Source organism: Acinonyx jubatus, chromosome A1 (assembly GCF_027475565.1).
Source record: "Acinonyx jubatus isolate Ajub_Pintada_27869175 chromosome A1, VMU_Ajub_asm_v1.0, whole genome shotgun sequence".
Classification (NCBI taxonomy): domain Eukaryota; kingdom Metazoa; phylum Chordata; class Mammalia; order Carnivora; family Felidae; genus Acinonyx; species Acinonyx jubatus.
The window spans coordinates 187,642,642-187,665,596 of NC_069380.1; the positions used below are offsets into that span (position 1 = coordinate 187,642,642).

The 22,955-nt window shown below is 45.5% G+C and overlaps 1 protein-coding gene across 1 annotated transcript in view; it reads left to right on the forward strand.

The window, feature by feature from the left end:
- Positions 1–22,955, forward strand: part of ADAM19 (ADAM metallopeptidase domain 19) — an 80,821-nt gene that overhangs the window by 53,628 nt on the left and 4,238 nt on the right. Inside the window, exons 9-22 of the mRNA XM_027077829.2 lie at positions 2,790–2,956; positions 5,347–5,431; positions 6,557–6,696; positions 8,444–8,621; positions 11,115–11,204; positions 13,379–13,574; positions 14,776–14,884; positions 16,204–16,408; positions 17,148–17,225; positions 17,362–17,470; positions 18,536–18,680; positions 19,518–19,602; positions 19,923–20,147; positions 22,634–22,786. Of these exons, the coding sequence (XP_026933630.1) occupies positions 2,790–2,956; positions 5,347–5,431; positions 6,557–6,696; positions 8,444–8,621; positions 11,115–11,204; positions 13,379–13,574; positions 14,776–14,884; positions 16,204–16,408; positions 17,148–17,225; positions 17,362–17,470; positions 18,536–18,680; positions 19,518–19,602; positions 19,923–20,147; positions 22,634–22,786 (1,965 nt within the window). The remainder of the gene's footprint in view (positions 1–2,789; positions 2,957–5,346; positions 5,432–6,556; positions 6,697–8,443; positions 8,622–11,114; positions 11,205–13,378; positions 13,575–14,775; positions 14,885–16,203; positions 16,409–17,147; positions 17,226–17,361; positions 17,471–18,535; positions 18,681–19,517; positions 19,603–19,922; positions 20,148–22,633; positions 22,787–22,955) is intronic.

Below are 22,955 nucleotides of genomic sequence, written 5' to 3' on the forward strand. Positions count from 1 at the left end.
GAATTTTCCTAGAGCAGGCTGGTTGGGGACTTGGAAATACTTTATGTGAAACTGCAAACTGCAGTGGAAAAGATAAACCTCTTGATAGGCTAGTAGTAAATAGTTTTTAAAAGTAGAATTTAATATGTTTGGGGTCACAGGTCTCTCGAGAATCTGAAAACATTTATTGTATGGTTTCAGGGCACTCATAGCACTTCTGAAGCTTAATTCTGGGCCTGTTAGGGATTCATGGATCCCAAGTCTACAGGGGAAATTATTATTATTAATTTTTTGGCCACTAATAGATAAAGAAGATAACTTAAATTTTTTTTATGGATTTTCAAGCAAATTTGCTAGTGTTCTGAAGTCATCAGGTGAGAGGGTCTGGGGTCTGTGTTTTTGTTTTGGCCTAGATGGCTCCGAAAACACTGGTCAGTGACAGGTGAAAGTCAAACATCAGCATTTCCTGGAAGGAAGGACTCCAGGGACACAGTTCAGTCCTCTTTCTAGCTCTTAATTCACTCAACAATAACATTCAAATGATTCTACATCCCAAACACTCAACATCTGGGAAAACAAGAAAAGCTTGTTTCCTGGGGGGGATACCAAGGAGGCAGATCCTGCCATCACTCACGTGACATCTGTTCTTCTGGAGACTCAGCAGGTGGGAGGCCTGGCTGGGTCTCCCCTTCGTGGACTCTCCAGCTGGTCTGGGTGGTAGAACCAGGAGTGCAGATGAAAAGTGGAAAAGAGGGGACACCAAGCCCCAGCCCTTACTCAAAGCCCCTAGCCTTGCTAGCTGGTCCATTCTGTCGAGCACTCTTGGTTTTCTCCTCAGCAGCTGACTTTAGTCACTCCAACTGGGGTGAGGGAAGGCAAACCCACTTCTCTGAGGCTTGCTGACCCAGCTACTTGAACTGAACTGTTGTTGAACTAAAACTGGAATGAATCACACTAATTTGCTGAATCATGAACCCAGTCCAAAATGTTTTTTCCTTAACTGTGAAAAAGCCAAGTTTAAGTCCTTAAAAGCTCCCTCACGAAGCAAGTTCAAATTGGAATCCAAACCCTTTGTTTTCTGTAATGATCGACCTGGCACAAAACTGGAAAATCAAAATTTCCTTTGAAATCTACTGATATTTCACTGAATCTGGAGCCCATCTTACAGCACAACTTCCAGTGGGGGGCAAGATGATTCTCTGGATGTGTTAATATGCCAGCACTTAACCAGTGAGGGTCTTGAGTGACTCTGAGACCTGATCTGATAACCTGGGCCTTAATCCTGGCTCCACCATCCTCCCTCTGAGACTTTGGGCAAGTTACTGACTTTTTCTAAGCTTCTGTGCTTGGTACATAGAATGTGCTTGATAAACATTGGTGTTAGGATTGTTTTTAGTTGCTGCAGCCCCCGAGGGTTTTGGATTAAGATAGTATCTTCTGTTCATGTGATCCGGGTTTACATGCGTTGTTTTTTTTTCAAAGTTACTGCCTCAAGTGATCTCTAGGGTAGGCCAAAGAATCCCTTGAACATACGCCTTCCAGTAGTGCTTAGCTTTAAAGAAAACCCTCTTCCTGTTTACGTACGTGAGATGAAAGACACTGTGTCACAAAGGTAAGGTGTAGCTCTAATCTGAAGGATCCTGAGAGTCAGGTGTCATTTATAGACTCTTAGGCTCTCTGGGTTGGTCAGAACTCTGAAGGTTATCTGGACCTTTGTGGACCAATGCTGGCAACCTGTTTGTGGTATTGTTGACAAAGCCTGAACACCTCCAGTGATGGGAAAGGAAACTTTTGAGAATAAGCGTTCTCTCTCTACTTGTATATCATTTACACCCATTCACTTCCAAAAGGAGTGGGAGACATCACACAATAATCCATACACAATTTGGCATATCCATACAGCGAAATACTATTTAGCAATTTAAAAGAATGATAAACTGATACAGGCCATGAGATGGATGAATCTCAAAAACATGCTAAGCGAAAGAAGCCGCAGACACAAAAGACCACATATTCTGTAATTCTATTTATAGGAAATGTCTAGAAAAGGTAGATCTATAGAGACAGAAAATAGATTTGTGATTGTTTGGTTCTGAGGGTGAAAATGGGAAATTACTATAAATAGACATGAGGGGCTTTATTGGTATGATGAAAATACTCTCAAATTGGATTATGGTGATCACTTTACTTCTTGGTAAATAAACTAAAAATATTGAGCTGTATATCCCCAAATGGGTGGATTTGATGGTATTTAAATTATACCTCAGCATACAAGAGGAATTTGGTATGACAGAACTTTCTAGACACGTATAAAACAGGTAAGTACCATGTAAGGAATTGGGGGAGATGACTCCCAGGCAGCTGGACCATAGGTGCTTATTTAGACAATGGCAGAGCCTAGCTCTGAGCTTACTCATGACTAACTTCATTTAAAAGCTTTTTTCCTATTTTAAAATGAAAGGGGTCTTACGTGTTTTACCTACTGGATGAGTCCCACTGTAGGATTGAGTGAAACAGCGCTGATCCTATCTGTGCGTGAAAGCCCTGTACATGTTTGAAAGCAAGTCTGTGTCCTGTCCTGTCTCTAAGCTAAGTCACCCCAGCTCTGCCACCAGAATGTTGCACATTGTGCTCAGAATCTCACCGATCCCTCCTGAAAAAATGTGAATAGCCACACCTGTTGCCTCCCTGTCCTTAGAGGAATGTGCAGAAGAGGAATCTGGTATCTGAGTGCTTAGGCTAGGAAGGGGCTTATAAATCTCAGGTGGTGCTGACGGAGGAGGCTGTGGCTTTTCTGTGTGTGCTTTCAGTTTTACCGATCCTTGAACATCCGGATTGCCCTTGTGGGCTTGGAAGTATGGACTCATGGGAATATGTGTGAAGTTTCGGAGAACCCCTACTCTACTCTCTGGTCATTTCTCAGTTGGAGGCGCAAGCTGCTCACCCAGAAGAACCACGACAATGCACAGTTAATCACGTGAGTAGCCCTTTTCCATATAGGTTGCCTCAGCCCCAGCTGCACCCCCCTGCCTTCGGTGTGTGTGTGTGTGTGTGTGTGTGTGTATGCTGTCTGCCCTCCCCCTCCCCCCAGTGCTGAGTACTGGGAGTACTGGCCATTTTGCGTCTCTGGTCCAAATAATTACTTATTTCTCAGACCTGTGCTCTGCCCCCAGCACACCCAGCAAAATATTAAAACCCTGAGAGGCATACCAACCCCAAGAAGTGTTTACAATCTAGATGAAAAAAATTAGATTTACACATATTCAGTTGAACATCAGCACCAATTGGGTGTGTATTTGGGAGGTGACTGACTCTCATTGGCTGCTCTCAAACAGACTTTCTAAGGGGCTCACTGTGGTCTTCTTGGTGCTTTGTTTCTGTACGCATACTAATCTCCCAAAGCAGTAGCAGGAGGGAGCCTTCCTCAGGTCGTCCTACACTTTGTTCCCAGGGGCCCAGGGCTGACAGCCTGAACTCATGCAAGTGGCAGACAGTGCAGGAGCTGTGCGATTGGTGGGAGGGAGACATTGGGGTGGGGTGGGGGAGTTGTGTCGGAATATCTTCAATCCCCGAAAGAATAGACCCTGTACAGGGGTCGTGGTGATACCTGATGTCCCCCAGGGGGTGATTATCCGGTATTTTTAGTGTTGGCATCCAAAAGTATTCTGACACCATTATAACAAAAGGCACATACATAATAAAACTATTTTCCTTTTGTTCCCTAAAAAATCTCTCTGAATCAACAATCATTTAAACATTTGTTCACTCTTTAAAAGAAATGGAGAAATAACTACCAAAAATCTGGACTCTGGTTATTCACAATGATACATTCACCTAGGAAGTTTTTGGGTTTTGCCTGAATTTTGGAAGCCTGATGTCCTGCTTTGGGAAAGATCTTGAATCCAGTAGGACTTCCTTAGAGCTATGTCTAAGTTTATAAAATAACCTGTGGGGCTTCATATCAATTTGCATGTATTTTATGTATTCTTTTCTTATAATCTTTTTAATTTTTAATTTTTTTAAGTTTATGTATTTATTGTAAGAGAGAGACAGAAAGAAGGAGAGAGAGAGGGAGACAGAGGATTCAAAGCAGGCTTTGCTCTGACAGCAGAGAGCCCAATGTGGGGCTTGAACTCACAAACAGTGAGGTCATGACCTGAGCTGAAATGGGATGCTCAACTGACTGAGCCACCGAGGCACCCCTCTTTAATTTTGCTTAATGTGTATTTATTTTGAGAGAGAGAGTGGTGGGAGGGGTAGAGAGAGGGAGAGAGAGAATCCCAAGCAGGCTTCATGCTGGCAGCTCAAAGCCCAAGTTGGGGCTTGATCCCACAAACCATGGGATCATGACCTGAGCCAAGACCAAGAGTGGGATGCTCAACCAACTGAGACACCCAGGCACCCCTATTTTATGTATTCTTTTGCAGATTGTTTCTCTGAAGAAGAATTTGGCTTTAATACAGCAGACATTTATTAAGTACACCCTATGTGTCAGATTCTATGCTAAGTTCTGGTGACCCCAAAATAAATAAGGCCATCTTGGCTCTCAAAGATATCATGGTCTAGATGAGAAGACAAACATGACAATATGAAAGTACCACATAATGAATTTCTCTGTAGACCTTTAAATAAATTACATATTTATAGCATGCATGAGAATACCAGTGTTTTATTCATCCCTTCTCCCCTGCCCTGGATGGATACAGCCGAGAGAGGGATGTATTGAACTGGGGGAATGTAGCTGGCTGTTGGAAGATTAGGATCACAAATTGCAAAACAAAGGCAGAAACAGCTCATCTTTGCACCCAGCTGCACTTTGTGAGGCTCCTGATGGGACACATCTGTTTCCTTGGCTCAAAGTGATGTGGAAATGAAGCATCAGCCCCCACAGCTGCTGCCCAATCCCCCCACCCTACCCCCATATGCATACCACAGAACCGGGGATATGGCACAGGACCTGGCAGCTGGCGGAAGTGGTCATGAGTCACTTCAGCATCAGAACCTGTGCCACTCTTCCCTCAACCCCTCCCTCTGACCTTTTCCTCTGCAGCAGGAATGGGATGCAGCTTTACAAGACCTGCCCATTTCCTTCCAGGGAATGGGGCTCTGGGCATATTTGTGGGAAAAAGGGACCTTTTGCTCTTTCCACTTCTCTGGAGCAGTAAGAGAATAGGTGAGAGGAAGTGAGAGGTGTGGTGACCTGGAAGTTGTCCAGTTGGCTTAGAATACCAGGATCTCTCTCCTTGGGAGTGATCTGGAGATGTCAGCAGGGCCAAGGAACAACCGTGATGGCCACTTGCTCCTGGGCACAGTGGAACAGCCCTCTCAACTCCCATCTGAATGGCCTTCTCTTGTTCCCTCGTCCAGGGGTATGTCCTTCCACGGCACCACCATTGGGCTGGCCCCCCTCATGGCCATGTGCTCCGTGTACCAGTCTGGAGGAGTCAACATGGTGAGTTGATCAGCCAATATATTGATGCTGCAGAAGGCAGAAAACTGCCTCATAGGATAGGAGGTCATCTTGTGAAAAAAGATTTATGTTTATTATTTCAGGAAAAACAGTTGATCAAGTAGAGCAGTTACTTAAAAATTTTTTAAAATGTTTTATTTATTTTTGAGAGAAAGAGAGAGACAAACTATGAGCAGGGGAGGGGGAGAGAGAGACACACAGAATCCGAAACAGGCTCCAGGCTCTGAGCTGTCAGCATAGAGCCTGACACGGGACTCAAACTCATGAACTGTGAGATCATGACCTGAGCCAAAGTCGGATGCTTAACTGACTGAGCCACCTAGGTGCCCCTAGTAAGGCAATTGTTTAAAGTGAAGTCATTAAGTTCTAAGAGATGGAGGTACCCAAGGATGAATTTTCATTTACTTATTTTTTTTAGTCAATTTTTCATTAGAGTGAGAGTGGGGTGTGAGTGGTGGAAGGGAACAGAGGGAGAGAGAGAACCCCAAGCAGGCTCCACAGTGTCAGCAGAGCCTGCATGAGGCTTGATCTCACAACCCTGAGATCATAACCTCAGGTGAAATCAAGGGTCAGATGTTTAACCAACTGAGCCACCCTTGTGCCCCTGAATTTTCATTTATTATACTTTATCCCCAATTTTCAAACTCAAGAAAACCCTGTAAGTGATTATGTTACATCTAGTGATGTCACTAGATCCCTCATGTGTTCCAAACCAGGGGCTGGAGAATAGTAAGATAATAGAGATAAATACTATTTATCCTAGGTCTTGTGTTTTTATGCATATCATTATGAAACAAGAGCTTGTCTCAAAGTCCTGGTTAGGAAATTACTGCCTTCTTTTGAAATTCCCTCTGGCTTTGTGGGACTGTTTTGAATATTCATTTCTAACCTGTGGGGAGTTTGTCCACCCATCTGTTTGTCCACCCCTTTATCCATCCCGTATTTATACACAGATGTAGCATGACAGTTAAAAGCACAGGCTTTCATAACCAAGCTTGTATGTGCTGATCGTGGCATCAGTGGAGAGCTTTGAGGCCCGGCTAGGAAAAGACAGGAATAGGGAGTAAGGAGAGCTGTCTTCTTGACCTGAACTCTCCCCTTGGGCAGGACCACTCTGAGAATGCCATTGGCGTGGCTGCCACCATGGCCCACGAGATGGGCCACAACTTCGGCATGAGCCATGATTCTGCGGATTGCTGCTCGGCCAGCGCAGCTGATGGCGGGTGCATCATGGCAGCTGCCACTGGGTGAGTCAAGCAGCAAGGTGAGGAGAGCAAGAGCGTGTGAGGATGGTACAACCCAAGTGTTCCTCCCAGTTGGCCCTAAGAGCCTCTGTTATACCTCTTGTGGGGGCCTTGGAGAGAAGTGCGGTTGAGAAATGTGGAAGAGAACCAGGAAAGTAAATGTGTGCAAGGAGCACTAGGTCTGTAGCAGGTGATTTGGTGCTGGTGAAACCCTAGACAGACTTCATTTCTGTCTTAGGGTCTTTAGCTGTAAAATTGGCTTGACCACATGTGTCTTTTTCACTTCATGAATTTTTGAAGAGGACCCATTTTGAACAGCCCCAAAACTTAAGTCCCTCTGTCCCAAGGGAATTTGGGCAGTGGTGACTGAAAGTTCTGAGGTAGCCTCCACAACAAGAGAAAGGAAGGGGAGCATCCATGCCCACATAATGACTCCTCAGGGAATTTACAGACTGCATGTACCATGAGGAAGAAGAACAAGCCAGCTCTGTCTCCCTGTATTTTACAGTGAAGGATTTTTTTAACCCGAGCCTTTGAGAGAGAATTCTGGTAGCAGCCACAACTCTTAGTCACAACTCTTAATATTTAGTATCTGGGCTCATACAGTGGAGAGCACTGGGTTCTTCTAAGACCTGAGTCACTCTTTGGAAGGCATCATGTTGGGAGTTTGTGTTCCTTGTACCCCAAACCATTAGAGTCTGCTTGTGCTTCTTAGAGAACGGTGTTCCAGTGTCTCCAAGAGGAAATGCAGTTTTCTTGGAGTTTCATTGCCAGTGTTTGTCCGTCACTTCTTAGCTGTGACATACAAAGGATGATGTTGACATGCAGGATACAACTCCATGGGTCATGCTCAAATCCCTAAGAGCTCATGGTTAAGTTTATCCCTTTCTCAATCTAAAAAGCATATTTGTAGTCATATGGTTGAGAGTTATATTAATTATGACTCTAATTCATTTTTAAACTATATGCAAATATACTACTAAAGTAGTTTAAAAATTACTAAAGTAGTTTAAAAACTGTTGGCAACAAATCCTTGTGACACAGCTGACAACTGAAGGGGACCCTCCACTGTTTAACTTTTAATTGGTTTGGAGAATTAGATAACTCTTCCTTTAGACTCACATTGCGGTACTGACCTGCCACTAGAGAATATATGACTTCTGATTCTTTTTTTCCAATAGCAGGACTCAGAACCTTTCATGATCTTGTGATAAAAACTATCCATTTGTGAACTGGCTGGTTGAGTTTGGAGTGTTGCCCTGCATCCTTAGAATAGAGGTCATCAGATCACTGACCTAATGAAGAAATCTAACCCATGATCTTGGCCTTTTTTGGTTTGGTCTTCTGTCCCAAGAAAATCTCCGTTTAATATCAGCTTGAGGAAAAATTTGAGTTGGCTAGTATTTTATTCAGCTCTAAGGCTCAGACCTATTGTAACATATTCATAACCCTTTATTTATTTCAACCCCTTCCCTCAAAGGGCAAAAATCACTGCTTCTGATTCTCAAATACCTCCTGCATGCACAGTGAGGGGGAAAAAAAAGAACATTATGGGGTGGTTAATATTTCTTAATGCTTAGAAAAAATTGTAAGATAATGTATCAGTGATGTTCTGAGGGAACAGAATGCATGTAGGGGACTATAGGGGTCTGAGTCTAGGTGGAATCAGCCTTATGGGCAGCAGGATTAACACTGTTCTGGCTGCTTGATGCCCAGATTCCCAACTAACTCCACCCTTATTCTCTGCCAGGCACCCCTTTCCAAGAGTGTTCAATAGATGCAACAGGAAGGAGCTGGACAGGTATCTACAGTCAGGTGGTGGGATGTGTCTCTCCAATATGCCAGACACCAGGACGCTGTATGGAGGCCGGAGGTGTGGGAATGGGTACCTGGAAGATGGGGAAGAATGTGACTGTGGGGAGGAAGAGGTAAGGTGTCTTTGTAGTGCTAGTGGGAAGGGAAGAATGTGCATTGGTTTTAAATCTTAAAGTCAAAGAGAATGCAAGTGAACACTTCTTAGTCATAGGCATCTCCCACATACACATGGCTATCAAAGACCCCATCACAAATAAGATGTGGAGAGTAAGCTTTCAATAGGGACCATTTATGTAGACTCTCTCAGTTTGAGGTTGGCACTGTTGGTGTCCAAGTCAGGGTGGAGTTCTTCCTGTGAGAGTGTGGTCTAACCAAAACCCATAATCTCCCCAGTAGAGTTACAGATGGCCTCCTTGGTCCTCCAGCTGCACTGAATTTCTTCTGGAGACCACATAGCTGGATATATGAACTTGAACCTGGGCCTTGAGGTTGCTTAAAATAACAAGCTTGCACTTGCTAAATGCTCATTATGTACTGCGTATCCTGAAGAAGAGGTAATTGAAAGGAGATGTAGGAAGTACCGTTAGGTCTGGAAAGGGCTGCTAGGAGGAAGAAGGAACAGAACTGTTTGTGTATGGGCTCTTTCCTTCCTTCTGATCTTCCAGATGAGTCGGGGGCATGCAGCATAGCTCTATCATTTTTGGCAGATGTGTGTTGTTCTGCAAAAAGCAGAACTGGATAGTTTCATGTCTATTTTCTGAAGGATGAAATATGTACGTTAACATATGCAAAACAGTAAAGTGTGGAGGGGAGACTGAGGGTGTGTGTAAGACTATTTGATTTTATAGCCTTCTCTGTGGTTTGATTTTTGTTCTTAACGTCAGCACGTAACTTTCATAATAAATCAAGAATTAGTTAAAGGCTCTGCCACTCTCACCACCATAGTTCAAAGAGATCAGTTCAGACCCATCAGAAAGGAGGGAGTTGCCCCTCTCCATCATCATGGAGGGTCTAGTGGGGTTGAGGAACAGTCCATGAGTGTGCTCAGCCACTTGGCTTATGTTCAGAGCAGCTGCTTATTCAGCAAATATTTACTGAGTGTGGGATCCTATGTTGGGTGCTAGGGATAGGATGGATAGCAAAAATAGATGTGGTTCCTGTCCTTGTGGAACACATCGTCTATTGGAGGAAACACACACTGACCAAATAATTGCGAAAGTGTATGAGTACAATCCGTGCTAAAGGCTTAGGAGGGCCAATGCCATTACGCTGTGAGCACTTGCAGTATGAGAGAAGCTGCCCTACTCAGGTAGGAGTGTGACTTCTGACTCCATATCTGAAGGCCCAGATAGGAGTTACTAAGGAGCACAAGGAGAGAAGGCACATTTCAGCTAGAGGAGGAAGCATGCCCTGAAGCGGGAGAAGCACAGTCTGCCTGGGGCCCAGGATGGGAGGAGATTAATGGAAGGAAAGTGTCCTTATTCCTTCTCCTAGGGAAACAAGCAGATGAGCATCATAGTCAGGCATGGGATGCATGTCTCCGACATGCTACACCTGGACCATTATGGTTATGATATGGTTCATAAACATGGGACAAGCCCCAGGCAGACATGGCTTGAATTCAGCTTCAGCACTTGCCGGGTGTGTGCCCTGACCAGCCATAGGACCTATCTGAGCTGCATTTCCCCGTCTATGAATTGGGAGCAATCCTGCCTCACAAGGCTGTGATGGACCTGTGCATATGGAACCTGGCACATTGTCAAGAAATGGTTTAGAATAGGCCTGTGAACATAGTAGGAGTGGGATAAGGACACTTAGAGTCATTGGGGTGTCTCATCATCTTTTTAAGTCTCATGTTATACATCAGCAAATCAGGACCCATAAGGCAAGAAGGAAGAGAGGAGAACATGGAGCCCCTGGAGACCTTCTTTCCCAGAAAGGTCTGGGCCAGTGCGGGTTGAGGAAGAGATGCAGATAGTGAGAGAAGTCTGAGGAAGCAGGCCCCAGGACTGACATAAACTGTGTTCGGAAGTTGTTCCCGCATGCCCTTGCTTTTGATGGCCATTTTTTAAATGAGATTAAAGTCCCTGGGAATGTGTGGGGACACAGAGGGCAGCAATAGAAGACAGGGTCTCTGACTGTTCTATTGGGGATGAGAAAAATCTCAGTTTTCCTATGTAGTATGAGTTTATGCTACAAATCATGTTTTTGAAGATTATAGGATTTCAGGAAGAAATGTACATATTGTATTACATTAAAAAGCAGTATGGATACTAGGATTTTGCAAAATAAGTACATATCTATATATGTGAAAGGGGAAAGGCCTGGGTAAATATTCACACTCAAAATGTAGTTGTGTCTGAGTTGTGATGTTATTGATGATTATGCATTTGCGTATTTTCTGTGATCAGTATACGTTGTCTTCATGATAAACTTATAAAGTGAAATTATTGGTAAAGACTTTCTGGGGAGCTTGGGTCCCAGGGGCATATGGGGGAGGGGTGAGGAAATGTGGGAGGTGGGTGAGAGGCCTCACCGCACCCTGACCCCTGTCTCCCTGCCCTGCTGCCCCCGAGGCTCACGGCCACTCCCCCTTGCCTCCTTAGGAATGTAACAACCCTTGCTGCAATGCCTCTAATTGCACCCTGAGAGAAGGCGCGGAGTGTGCCCACGGTGCCTGCTGTCACCAGTGTAAGGTAGGAGGCCCTCCCCACTGCCCCCTGCCCGGGGTTCTGACCGGACAGCCCAGTGCTCTGCTGAGAGCTGGTGGCCAGAATTCAGCCTCCATGGTGGGGAAGTGATGGCATCAAAGTTTCAGAAACATGGAGCTGGGATGCCACTTGGTCCAAGTTTACCATTTCCTGTGCCATGCCTCACTGGGTTCAAATTAGCTCAGAGGGCTGTACCACCTGGAAGATGGGAGATTTTTCTTCAAAAAATAAGTGTCCAGGGTGCCTGGGTGATTCGGTTGGTTAAGTGTCTGACCCTTGATTTCAGCTCAGGTCATGATCTCTCAGTTGGTGAGATCGAGCCCTGGCTCAAGCTCTGCACTGGCAATGTGGAGCCTGCTTGGCATTGTCTATCTCCCTCTCTCTCTCTGCCTCTCTCTCTCAAAATAAATAAACTTAAGAAAAAAGACACACTTCAAGTGAATATTTATAATGTCGCAGAAATATTAATGTGTTTGGTTATAAAGTATAACCCCAGGCCCTGTTGGGGGTTATATAATATACATATGTAATGAAAGCATGTATATACATATACATACATGTGTATGTACATATGTGTTATGTCTGCTTTCTGAAATCTGAGGAGTCTGAGCCCATCTGGCCCCAAAGTTTTGGCTAGGAATTGTGGACTTAATGTTTCCACTTACCACTTGCTAAGTGCTCATTATGTGCTAGATGCTGTTCAAGTGCTCTATTTGAATGCATTCATTCTAACAATCCCATGAGAAAGTTATTATCCCCATTTACTCTGTCCTAGCCCAGAGAGGTTAAGTAGCTGCCCCAGGTCCCACTGCTGATTAAGGAGCTGGGATTTGAATCTAGGCAGGCTGGCTCCAGGTGGGTCCTCTCCATCTCCATCCTGCTCCTTGGTGGTAGAGATTTGTCCTGCGTCTTCCTCCTCCACACACGGCCAGTGCCCACCCTTGCAGCTGAGGCTCCATGCTTTTGCCAAGCTGCTCAGCTGGGCCCATTCTCTGCCTTCTCTCTCCCCTGCGTGGGGTCATCTGGAAGTAGGAGGGCACTATTCTCAGATGAACCTTTCTTTGCAGGCCTGGGGAAACTCACCATTAGGTTTGACTCTAGAGTAGACCTGGTGTCTCCCCATGGAGGTTGTGCTGGGTGGGGCCCTTTGAGTCTTGGACGTTGGCCTGAAGAATAAGTATGTATGGACAGTGCCCATTCAGTTTGAGTCTCAGAAAGGATTCTCTGGAGAATAGCGTGTGCAGAAAGATGAGGCTTAGAGTCTGAGACCTTCAATCCAAGCTCTGGTAATGCAATTTGGTGGCAGCCTACTAACCATCTGAGTCTAGGCACATTATCTGACCACCCAGTGGAAGGGAAGCTGAAAAATTCAAAGGGAAGCTGGAAATTTAGTCTTTACCATTTGTCCAAGGTGTGCTATTGATTGGGCTATTTTATCTTCAGAAAGAGGCAAATAGCAGCTTCTGCCTCATGGATATTGTGAGGATCACATAGGATAAGTATGTATAACTTAGCCCAGTGCTTGGCTCCATAATGGGGATATATTATTGCTAAAGTGCTTTGTAAATTCAGAGATGTTGTGAATACTAGCTTAGTGCGTGTATGTGCATGTGTGGACACACATTTGTGTGTATATATTAGTGGGCCTGGCTCTTCAGCCACTTACTACCCATGAGACTTTTGATACATTGCTTAACCTCGTCTGCCTCAGGTTTCATCATCTGTAAAATAGGGATAATTATATCATATTACCTAGGACTCTCATGAAAAGTAAATGAGGGAATATTTGTACTGGGCACTTACATGGGAGCTCCATAAAAGTAGCTGTTATTAGTAAAGCAGTTTACTTAGTATAACTGTAAATTGTCGCATATATATGATTCTTATCTACTTCTTTTTTTTTTCTCATCTACTTCTTAAAACTTAGAAGAGAAAATGAGCTAGCATTTGTGAAAACACCATGAAAACTCTGAGTCGTTATTCATATTGTAAGTTTGATGATGATGATTTGAGCTAACGAGGTCATGCAAAATAACGGTCTCTGGAATAAGGGAAATGGGGAATTGTGTTCCACAAAAGTGATGCTCACGAATCCTTTGCTATAGGGTTGAGGTCCTGTGGGAAATTGACTGTTTTTCCCCTCTCTTTCCTCGATCCAGCTGCTGGCCCCTGGGACCCTGTGCCGTGAACAGGCACGGCAGTGTGATCTCCCAGAATTCTGCACGGGCAAGTCTCCCCAATGCCCCACCAACTTCTACCAGATGGACGGCACTCCCTGCGAGGGCGGCCAGGCCTACTGCTACAATGGCATGTGCCTCACCTACCAGGAGCAGTGCCAGCAGTTGTGGGGGCCTGGTAAGGACTCTCCTACAGAGAATGTCCCTCCTCCTGCCTCACCACTTCCAAGCCAGCCTCCCCCTTCATGCCTTCAGCATAGCTTAGATCCTTGGTTTCAAAATCGCATCTCTAGATACTCCCTTTTTATTTCCCTTGACTCAGGGTAGGCTTTCAGAGAGAGACAGTGGACAGTGTTCTTCCTAGTTCCTTGATGCTTTAAATTCTCATGGGTAAATGTGTAAGAATAACCCAACAGAAGAATGCACAGATCATGGAGACAGAAAAGGAAATGCAAATGACCCTTAGCTATGAAAAGATATTTAACCTTACTCATATTAAGCAGATTATAACTACTATGAAATGAGATTTTTCATATATCAGATTGACAAAGACTGAAAAATTAACATAATTATTTAATTAATCAAATTAATTTAATAATAATTATAGGTACCATACAACTGGACCAATCTATTCTGCTACTTAAGAGTATACCCTACACTTCTATTTGCACATGTAGGTGAAGATAGGTTTATAAGGATATTCACTGCAACATTGTTAGTAATAGCAATAGCAACCTATATATCCTCCGGTTAGTAATAGCAATAGCAACCAATTAAGTCTGGTACATCCCTGTAGTGGAACCCTGTGCAGCTGAATGAAAGAAAGAGGCAACTCTGTATGTACTGAATAAACCCATTTCGTACAATAGATTAAGTGAAAAAAACACTGCTGCCATTTTTAATTAGATAGATATCTCTGGAAGATACACAAGATAGATACAAGATAGAAGATACATTGTTAATTGTGATGGCTTCTCCAGGTTGTGGGGAAGTAGGAGCTGGAATGGCTAGTTAGAAATATCAAGACATGCTTTATTTCTTTATAATTTTGTGCGTATATTACCTATTTTAAAATCTAAAATGGAACAGGGCTTTTTAATTAGACAGTAGGTTTAGCACACAAACCGCCCACAGGTATACAATCTCAGTAAGGTATAAAGAATTGATATAACATCCTTTTCTATGAGTAGGTCTTGATGAGAAGTTGGGGGTGGAATAATCTGATGGGGATACAGGAAGAAAAAGCTCAACATTCCCTCCCCACCCAAAAAATGTTCTTAACTTCATGATTTTACCAAGGGCTAGCTTTGTACTTTAAGGGGCTTCTGACTTCTCCTAAAGTTGGCTAGTGTGCTGATAAATGTTTCTTGCCCACCCAGGAGCCCGGCCCGCTCCCGATCTCTGCTTTGAGAAGGTGAATGTGGCAGGGGACACCTTTGGAAACTGCGGGAAGGACATGAATGGGGAACACAAGAAGTGCAACATGAGGTGATGACCATAGGGCTGACCCCATAAGATAAGGAGTGACAGAGCAGTTTCTGTTCTGTCCTCACTCCTGTCCACCTCAGCCACTTGGGTCTTTAAGTAAATTGTCAGAGTCAGACAGCTGTTCCAGGCCTGTTCTTGGATGATATACCATTCAGCCTAAGGAAGTCAAAGGGAGGGTATCAATGGCAGTGCTTCCTAGAAAGCTGGTCAGACTTCCTTTTGGGTCCTTCTTACAGTTGAGCAGGGAATCAGCTCTCTTGGGTCATTTCTGTGGAATGCTAATTATACCCTCATCTGAATACCCTGTCATTCATTTCCTTCCTTCCTTCCTTCCTTCCTTCCTTCCTTCCTTCCTTCAACCAACTATCCACCCAATCCTCTATCCATCCATCCATCCATCCATCCATCTGTTGAAGGTTTGCTGTGTGCCAGATACTATGCTGAGTACATGGAACTTTTAATAAATGATACTGTATGATAATGGAAATGTGGAGAGAGCCACCCAATCTGGTCTTAGTAGGTCAAGGTGGTGTCCCAAGGGAAACTGTGCTTAAGCTGAGATCTAGAGAAATTATCTAGTTGAACAAGATAAGGATTTGTGCTGGTACGAGGGAGAGTAGATAGATGAGTAGAGGAAAACTGGTGGGAAAAGCAGCTGATAACTTTGTTATAGTTCAAGTACAATGTTGGGGTACAGTGGAGAGGGAGCTACTGAGAAACAAACCTGGACAGTTGAGCAGGGGGACCAGATCATGAAAAGCCTTGAATGCATGACTAGGGAAATTTGGACTTTAGCTTGAGAGGAGTTTGGAAATTAGACACCAGTGGAGGCAAGGCTGAAAGCAGGGAGATCAGTTTCTTGCTGTCCAGGTGACAAAAGGATGGAGGTGTGATTTGGGGTAAATATATATGAGGGAGGATTGACAGGGCTTGGGAATTACTTGAATGCAGGAGTGAGGGAGAATGGGGAGTGGGGATGACACCAGGCTTCTGGCTGTAGCTCCTGGGTGCAGGGGGGTGGGTGGAGCATAAGGGGCAGGTTGCTCAGGTAAGGCTGTTGTCCTTGCAGTATAGAGGACTTCCCAAGGCCAGCTCTCTGGCACAGATCTGCTTGGGGACAAGGATCTAATTTTCTATCCTTAGTCTAAGTTCACATGAGATCTCTCCTGCTGGGTCCCTAGGGCACACTCGTTGCTCCTCGGCCCCTCCCCCATCCACGCCTGCTCTCCTGAGCAATGAAAGATTGAAGTTCTTCTGTCCCCCAGTTCTTCCCCTCCTCTGATTCTACCTCCTTCCCTCCCCCTCTCTCTTGGGCTCAGAGATGCCAAGTGTGGGAAGATCCAGTGTCAGAGCTCTGAGGCCCGGCCCCTGGAGTCCAATGCAGTGCCCATCGACACCACCATCATCTTGAACGGGAGGCAGATCCGATGCCGGGGCACCCATGTCTACCGTGGTCCTGAGGAGGAGGGGGACATGCTGGACCCGGGCCTGGTGATGACCGGGACCAAGTGTGGCTACAACCATGTGAGTCCCAGTCTCACTCAAGGGAGAGGGGAGTGACTGAGAGATGTGAGCTCTGGAGGAAAGGTGCCTGGGCTCAAATCCCAGCTTCCCAGCCTCTCTGTGTCTCCATGGCTTCCATTATAAGACATGTCAGTAATAGCATGACCCACCCCAGAGAACTGTTGTAAGGATTAAATGAGATAATCCCTGTAAAACACTTAGAAGGGCTAGCTGTTATCATTTTTGTCCTCATCATGAATTATATGACTTAAGAAATGGACTAGACTCTAGTCCAGGAGCCTTGGGAAGATAAAGGCACCTATCTCAGTTAACTGAGAAGGAAATTAGAAAAAACACGTGAAGCATTTATTTGGTATAGCACAGAGTAGACTGCTGTCACCATCAGTATTTTTAAGGACAATATTAAAATTAATGCATATTAATATACACTTAAGTAATTAACATATAACCAACATATTAATATAGAATGTAATAACATCTATTTGTTATATTAAATATAATGTCTTAATAATATAATGTTTATTATTTTCTCCCTCATCACAAAATTAATATCAGAATTTAGTTAACTATCATCCTGTCCTTGGTTTTTAGGTCATTTTCAGTTTTTCAGTGTAATAAATAACCTGAAGTGAGTTGCATTTTCGAGTCCCATATGTCCTAAGTGTAAAACCCCCATCTCCTGATTGCTAACCAGTGTCCCTTCTATGGCACTGACAGTTTGGTTTCCTCCTCAATACAGATTTGCTTCGAGGGGCAGTGCAGGAACACCTCCTTCTTTGAAACGGAAGGCTGTGGGAAGAAGTGCAATGGCCATGGGGTGCGTGTGCCCCTGGGGGATTCCGGGGTTCCCCTGCACTGATGTCCACTGGGGCGGGGCGGGGGGGGGGGGGCAAGCCCTAGGGGAGGCCGGACCTCTCCAGGGTGCTGACACCTGTGCCCTTCCCTCGCTTCAGGTTTGCAACAACAACCAGAACTGCCACTGCTTCCGAGGCTGGGCCCCACCCTTCTGCAACACCCCCGGCCAAGGGGGCAGCATCGACAGTGGGCCCATGCCCCCTGAGAGTGAGTGCCTGGCCTGCTCAGAGCCTCTGCCCATTTTTGTGAGGTTGGGTGGGTGGCCTGTTGTAGAGAAAGAATGAGTCAGCTCCATTATCCTGATTTTGTAGAGGAAGGAACACAAAAGAAGGGCCAAGTGGGAGAGTGGCTGAGGCTGGCAGCCTGCTGTGGGGCTCATGTCAGTTGCTCTTTCTCTATCATTTCTACTGAGGAGGGCAACACTGCTTGGTTGAAAGAGAGATTGAGACAGATCAGAGGTTATTGAATGATCTCATCTAGTTTTGGATAGTGGAGTGACAACCTGTCCTTCTCAGCCACATAAAAACAATCATGAACCTGGGGCACATTATAATGGTTCAGATTCCCTGGATGAACAAGCTTCAAATGCAGAAACAGACAACCAGAAAAATGTACTACAGTTTTTAGTGTAAACCACAGAGATTCTAGCCCTTTGGTTTCCAAGCTTTCTTTTTTTTTTTTTTTTTAATACCAAAGTACTTTTGTGTGAACAAAATCTCTTAGAGAAGAAACTCTAGTTTATAAAACAGACAAAAGTTGTGTGTCTGTACATTTAAATTGTACATTTAAATGCACATTGTACATTTAAATTTGTAATTTGTGACAATTGAGGCAGCTTTGATGAAACCAAATATGAAATTGTGGATTATCCATGAGACCTTTAGTCCTAGGTTGGTCTCAGCCTCTCAGCATTTGGGCTTGGTTGCTTTGTGTCCAGAAAAACCATGATTCAGGCTAAAAGCTAGTGGTAAATAATAATAGAACTTGAACTCCTTGCCTCAAAAGGAACTTTTAAATTAAACAGAAGTGTCTGAAGAAGCTTCACTATGAGGTCTGCACAAAGCAAGTTGACCCGGCTGTTTAAGCTAATATTAGCAGTTTCCTAGGGGTACATAATGTGTGTGTGTTTATTATACTTCTTAAGTTAAAATAAATAATACAAATTAAGTGCAAATAAAATATCTGAAGAAGAATAAGGAATACAGTGTTTGAATTCCACTGCTGCAGCCCAAATAGCTTCTAAATTTCTAATTCGGGTTCTCTTTCTGGAAGGTGCTGGTCCTGTGATAGCTGGAGTGTTCACGGCCATATTTGTGCTGGCATTCCTTATGCTTATGTACCACTACTGTAAACAGAACAACAAACTGGGCCAGCTCAAGCCTCTAGCCCTCCCTTCCAAGTTGAGGCAACAGTTCAGGTATGATGGGGTGCCATGAAGGACTTGGGTCCATTGATGGACCATAAAGCTTTCTGTAAGCAGAACCGGGTAAAAACAACTGGTGATAGTGGGTCTAAATCAGGGAAGGCAAATGAGCAGTACATGCCGCCATCTTCCCTTCTGCCTTGCTTCACCAATGTGGCAAACATTACTAATTGATCTTACTCTAAGTATTCTCTACTGGTTGTCACTTCAGAATCCTTTTCATCAGACTGCCCCTAACCAATTCAAGTTGAAATGTAAAATGAAATCTGTTTGCCATCTTTTTTGTAATTGATTTGATTTCCATTTTAAAGAGCAGGAAACTGAGGCAATACAGGTGGACTAACCTAAGTCAGCCCCGGGGGGGGGTGGGGGGGGGTGGGGGGGGGTGGTGGATATCGACTCAAGACAAAGACTCAAGACAACAAATGAATCCCAGTGATTCATTCCTTTGGATCCTGGGGATGTGTAGTTTTTGAGTCCCCTATTAAATTATACTTTTCATGGAAGGATTTAAAATCCCAAGTCTTTCTGGATCTATGCCTGAAGGGAATTGGTTGATGGCTGGTGACATCCTTGTGTCTCCTTGAGGGAGCAAGTTCTTAAAAGGGTAAAGAGAAGGTGATGAGGAAAACTCTGTTTTGTAAGGGGCAACTCTTTACGTGAGAGTTCTCCACTGGCCACACAGTGTCTCCATATGTAGGGAGTCTTCACTTCTCCAGAGAAGTGGGGAGATTTAGCTGCTTGCTGGACCATTCTGAGCCAGAGGGAACTCAGGCAGTGACCCTTGATGAACATTTCCCCTTTTCCTTCTCCCCCATTCCTTGTTACCAGTTGTCCCTTCAGGGTGTCTCAGAACAGTGGAACTGGCCATGCTAACCCAACGTTTAAGTTGCAGACTCCCCAGGGCAAGCGAAAGGTAAGGGCTCTGTACCATTGAATTTTGCCGCTTTTCCTTTATCCCTCACTACCCTGCTGGATTTTCCTAAGGCTCTGTGGGCCTGTGGGATTGGTAAAAAAGCCAAACTTGGCTTGAGAGAGATTCAGTTGGTCCCGACATCCCCTAATGACTTTAAAGATTGTACCTGACCTCTGGGAACCTGGAGATTTGGCAGGTCAGCATGTCCTTCCTTTGGTCTCTGGTCTTCTCAGTGAGACACACAGGGACACCCTTCCTTGAGTTTTTTCAGTATCTTGAGGGCTCCTGTTTCTCAGACATTCCTTGTCTTATGCATACAGGTGACCAACACCCCTGAAACCCCACGGAAGCCCTCCCAACCTCCTCCTCGGCCCCCTCCAGACTATCTTCATGGTGGATCCCCACCTGCACCATTGCCAACGCACCTAAGCAGGGCTGCTAGGAGCTCCCCAGGGGCCGGGTCCCAAGTAGAGAGGAAAGAGTCATCCAGGAGGCCTCCTCCCAGCCGGCCAGTTCCCCCGGCACCAAATTGCATCCTCTCCCAGGTAAGCAGATTCTCAGCAATGCTGTTTTCAAGGCCACCGGCAGCAAGGAATGACAGAGGCTGTGAAGATGGAGCTCACTGAGTCGTGAGCGGCCACTTCCCCTGCATGCTGGTGAATGCAGGGGCACACAGAGGGTGAGAGAGGTGACCTTGGGGAAGTTTACTCCCCAGGAAGCCCCTGAACTGCAGAGGATTTCCTTCCTGGTTGGCTTGTTTTCTGACACGCCACTACCTACCCAGTGCCCTCAATGAACTTCTTTCAGTTTGCTGTGCTTTTTCTCTCCTCTAGGCCTTTGGGAATGCTTTGTCTTCTGACTGGCACACTCTTTCCTCCTTTTGCATGGCCAGCCCTGTTCATCCTCAGATCTCCTCCTACTTGTCACTCCCCCCTCCTTAGAAGCCCTCTCTGACCCCCAAGCCTGAGTTTCGTGCCCCTGTACCTCTCTCATCACAGTACTTATTCCACCAAAGTGAGCTTTCCTCTAGTCGGGAAGTCTTACTGAGGGATGCTAATTCGAGGGCAGTCAGGGACAGAGGCCCATGGAAGGTGTGAGTCATCCTGCCAGCAGCCTGTTCACCTGGCCTGTCTGTGCCTGTCTTGCAGGAGTTCCCACGGCATAGGCACAAATCTTTCCCTGGCAGTGTCCCAGCACGGTACCTTCCAGAGCTGTCCTGCGGGTTCTGGTGTGACCCTTCAAGTGGGGCAGAGGACCTGTTTATTTTCCTTCTGGGACTGCTTTCCTTGGGCTTCACTGGGACCCCGGCTGACCCCATCCATGGGTTTGGCACCAGCTCTGGGAGGTTCCCTGGGACACAGGGCAGGATCACGGTTCGGCAGAGTTGAGAGCATCAGGTTTGGGTCGCCAATGATGTGAATCTGCCTGTCTCCCATTTTTCTCATCTGAGTCAAGGGTGGGATGGAAAATATCCATGCAGAAAGGGAGGGGAAGGACAGGCAGCAAGAGGAGAGGGAAGAAGGGAGAAGAGCAAGAGGTCAGAAATGACGAGCAGAAGCGGCAAGTGCATTCGTCAGCTGGAGAGACCCTGAGTCCCACTGACCCCTTGAGCAAGGGCTTAAACAGCAGAAAGTTATTTTCCCACAGTTCTGGAGGCTAGAAATCCCAAGATCGGTGGTCTGTAGGGTTGGTTGTTTCTGGTCTGCAGATGACCCCCTTCTCCCATGCCCTCTATTGGTCCTTCCTTTGGGCCCCAATGTCTCTGTGTCCAAATTTCCTCTTCTCACAAGGACACCAGTCAGATTGGATTAGGTCCCATACTAACAGCTTCATTTTAACTTAATTGCCTCTTTAAAGTTCCCGTTTCCAAATATAGTCACATTCTGAGGTCCTGGGGCTTACGGCTGCAACATATGAATTTGTAAGTGGAAGAGCCAGGCTTCAAACCCGGGTCTGACTCCAAACCCTTCACCACCCTGTGTGCCAGGTCCTGGCTTAGGCCTTGGGATCCCCCGAGCTGAGGGGAACATCATCTTGTCTTGGGGACATTCGCAGTCCAGATCTCAGCCGCACCATTCCTAGCTAGGTAATCACCCTGGAGGTCTCTAGGGACCACCCTTCGAGAGGTAGTGGTGAAACTTTGTAACCTCCTCTATGCCCTACAAATATTTAGGAGCTTCTAATCTATACCAGGCCCTGGTGGGCAAAACAGATGCCATCCGTGCCTCCCAGGGCCCATATTCTGCTAGGGAAGAGACTCAAACATGTGTAGTTACAGTGGTGATCAATGCTATAAAGGAGAGGTCCAGGGTGCTCAGAAGGAATTACAGCAAGAGTTGATCTACTCTAAGAAATCTAGGAAAGTTTCCCTGAGGAGGTGACATTTGAAGTGAGAGCTGAAGGATGAGCAGGAGTTGGCAGACTGTGAGGGTTGAGAGAGGAGAGAGTTTTCCTGGTCCAAGGACCTGCTGATAGGAGGTTTTATGATGGCAGAGAGTCCCGCAGAAGAAAGGAGCATCAAGGTCATGGCTCTGGGGCCTGAGGAGTTAGATGAGGCTAGAGACTCAGGAGGGGCCAGACTGTGCCACAGGCTTTGGTCAAGGCTTTGCTCTGCATTCCATGGGAAGGGGGCAGTGGTGGGGGCATGGTGACATGATCCACTTTACCATTTACAAGGATTCCCTTTGGGCTACCTTTAGGCAGGAGGGGAGTGCAGTGCCTGGGAGGGGCCTGTAGATGCTTCTGGGGCTGTTAATCTTCTATTTCATGCCCCGGGTAGGGATTATAAAAGTGTGCTCACTTTGTGATTATTCATCTAGTTGTATATTTATGATTCACATTTTTGTATGTATATTATACTTCCACTTTACAAAACTGTTTTAAGAAAATGAAAGGTTTAATATTTTAAAAAATAAGACCATAAAGTATATCCTTTTTTTCTCAACTGATTTTGATCTGTAATATATCGGGAGCATTTTCTTTCAAACAGGCCCCTCCGGCCTTTGAGTAAGACTTGTGACTTTCTCCCCAGGATGTTTCTCGGCCGCGGCCGCCGCAGAAGGCACTGCCGGCTAACCCTGTGCCAGGCCGTAAGAGCCTCCCCAGGCCAGGTGGCGCCTCCATGCTGCGGCCCACTGCCACTACCCCTCTTCAGTCCCGGCCTCTGGCAGCACCTGTCCCAAAGGTGAGTCTGTGGAAACCCTCAAGGTATAAGCTGGAGTCAGAGGGCTCCAAGAGGCAAGAATGTGGTTGAGAAAACAGACCAATTCATGCTCCTTTTTGCAGGGATGAATTTCCAGAGCAAAAGCCAAGGACCAAACCTTAGTGTTTCCTGGTGCCTGCATGACTATCCG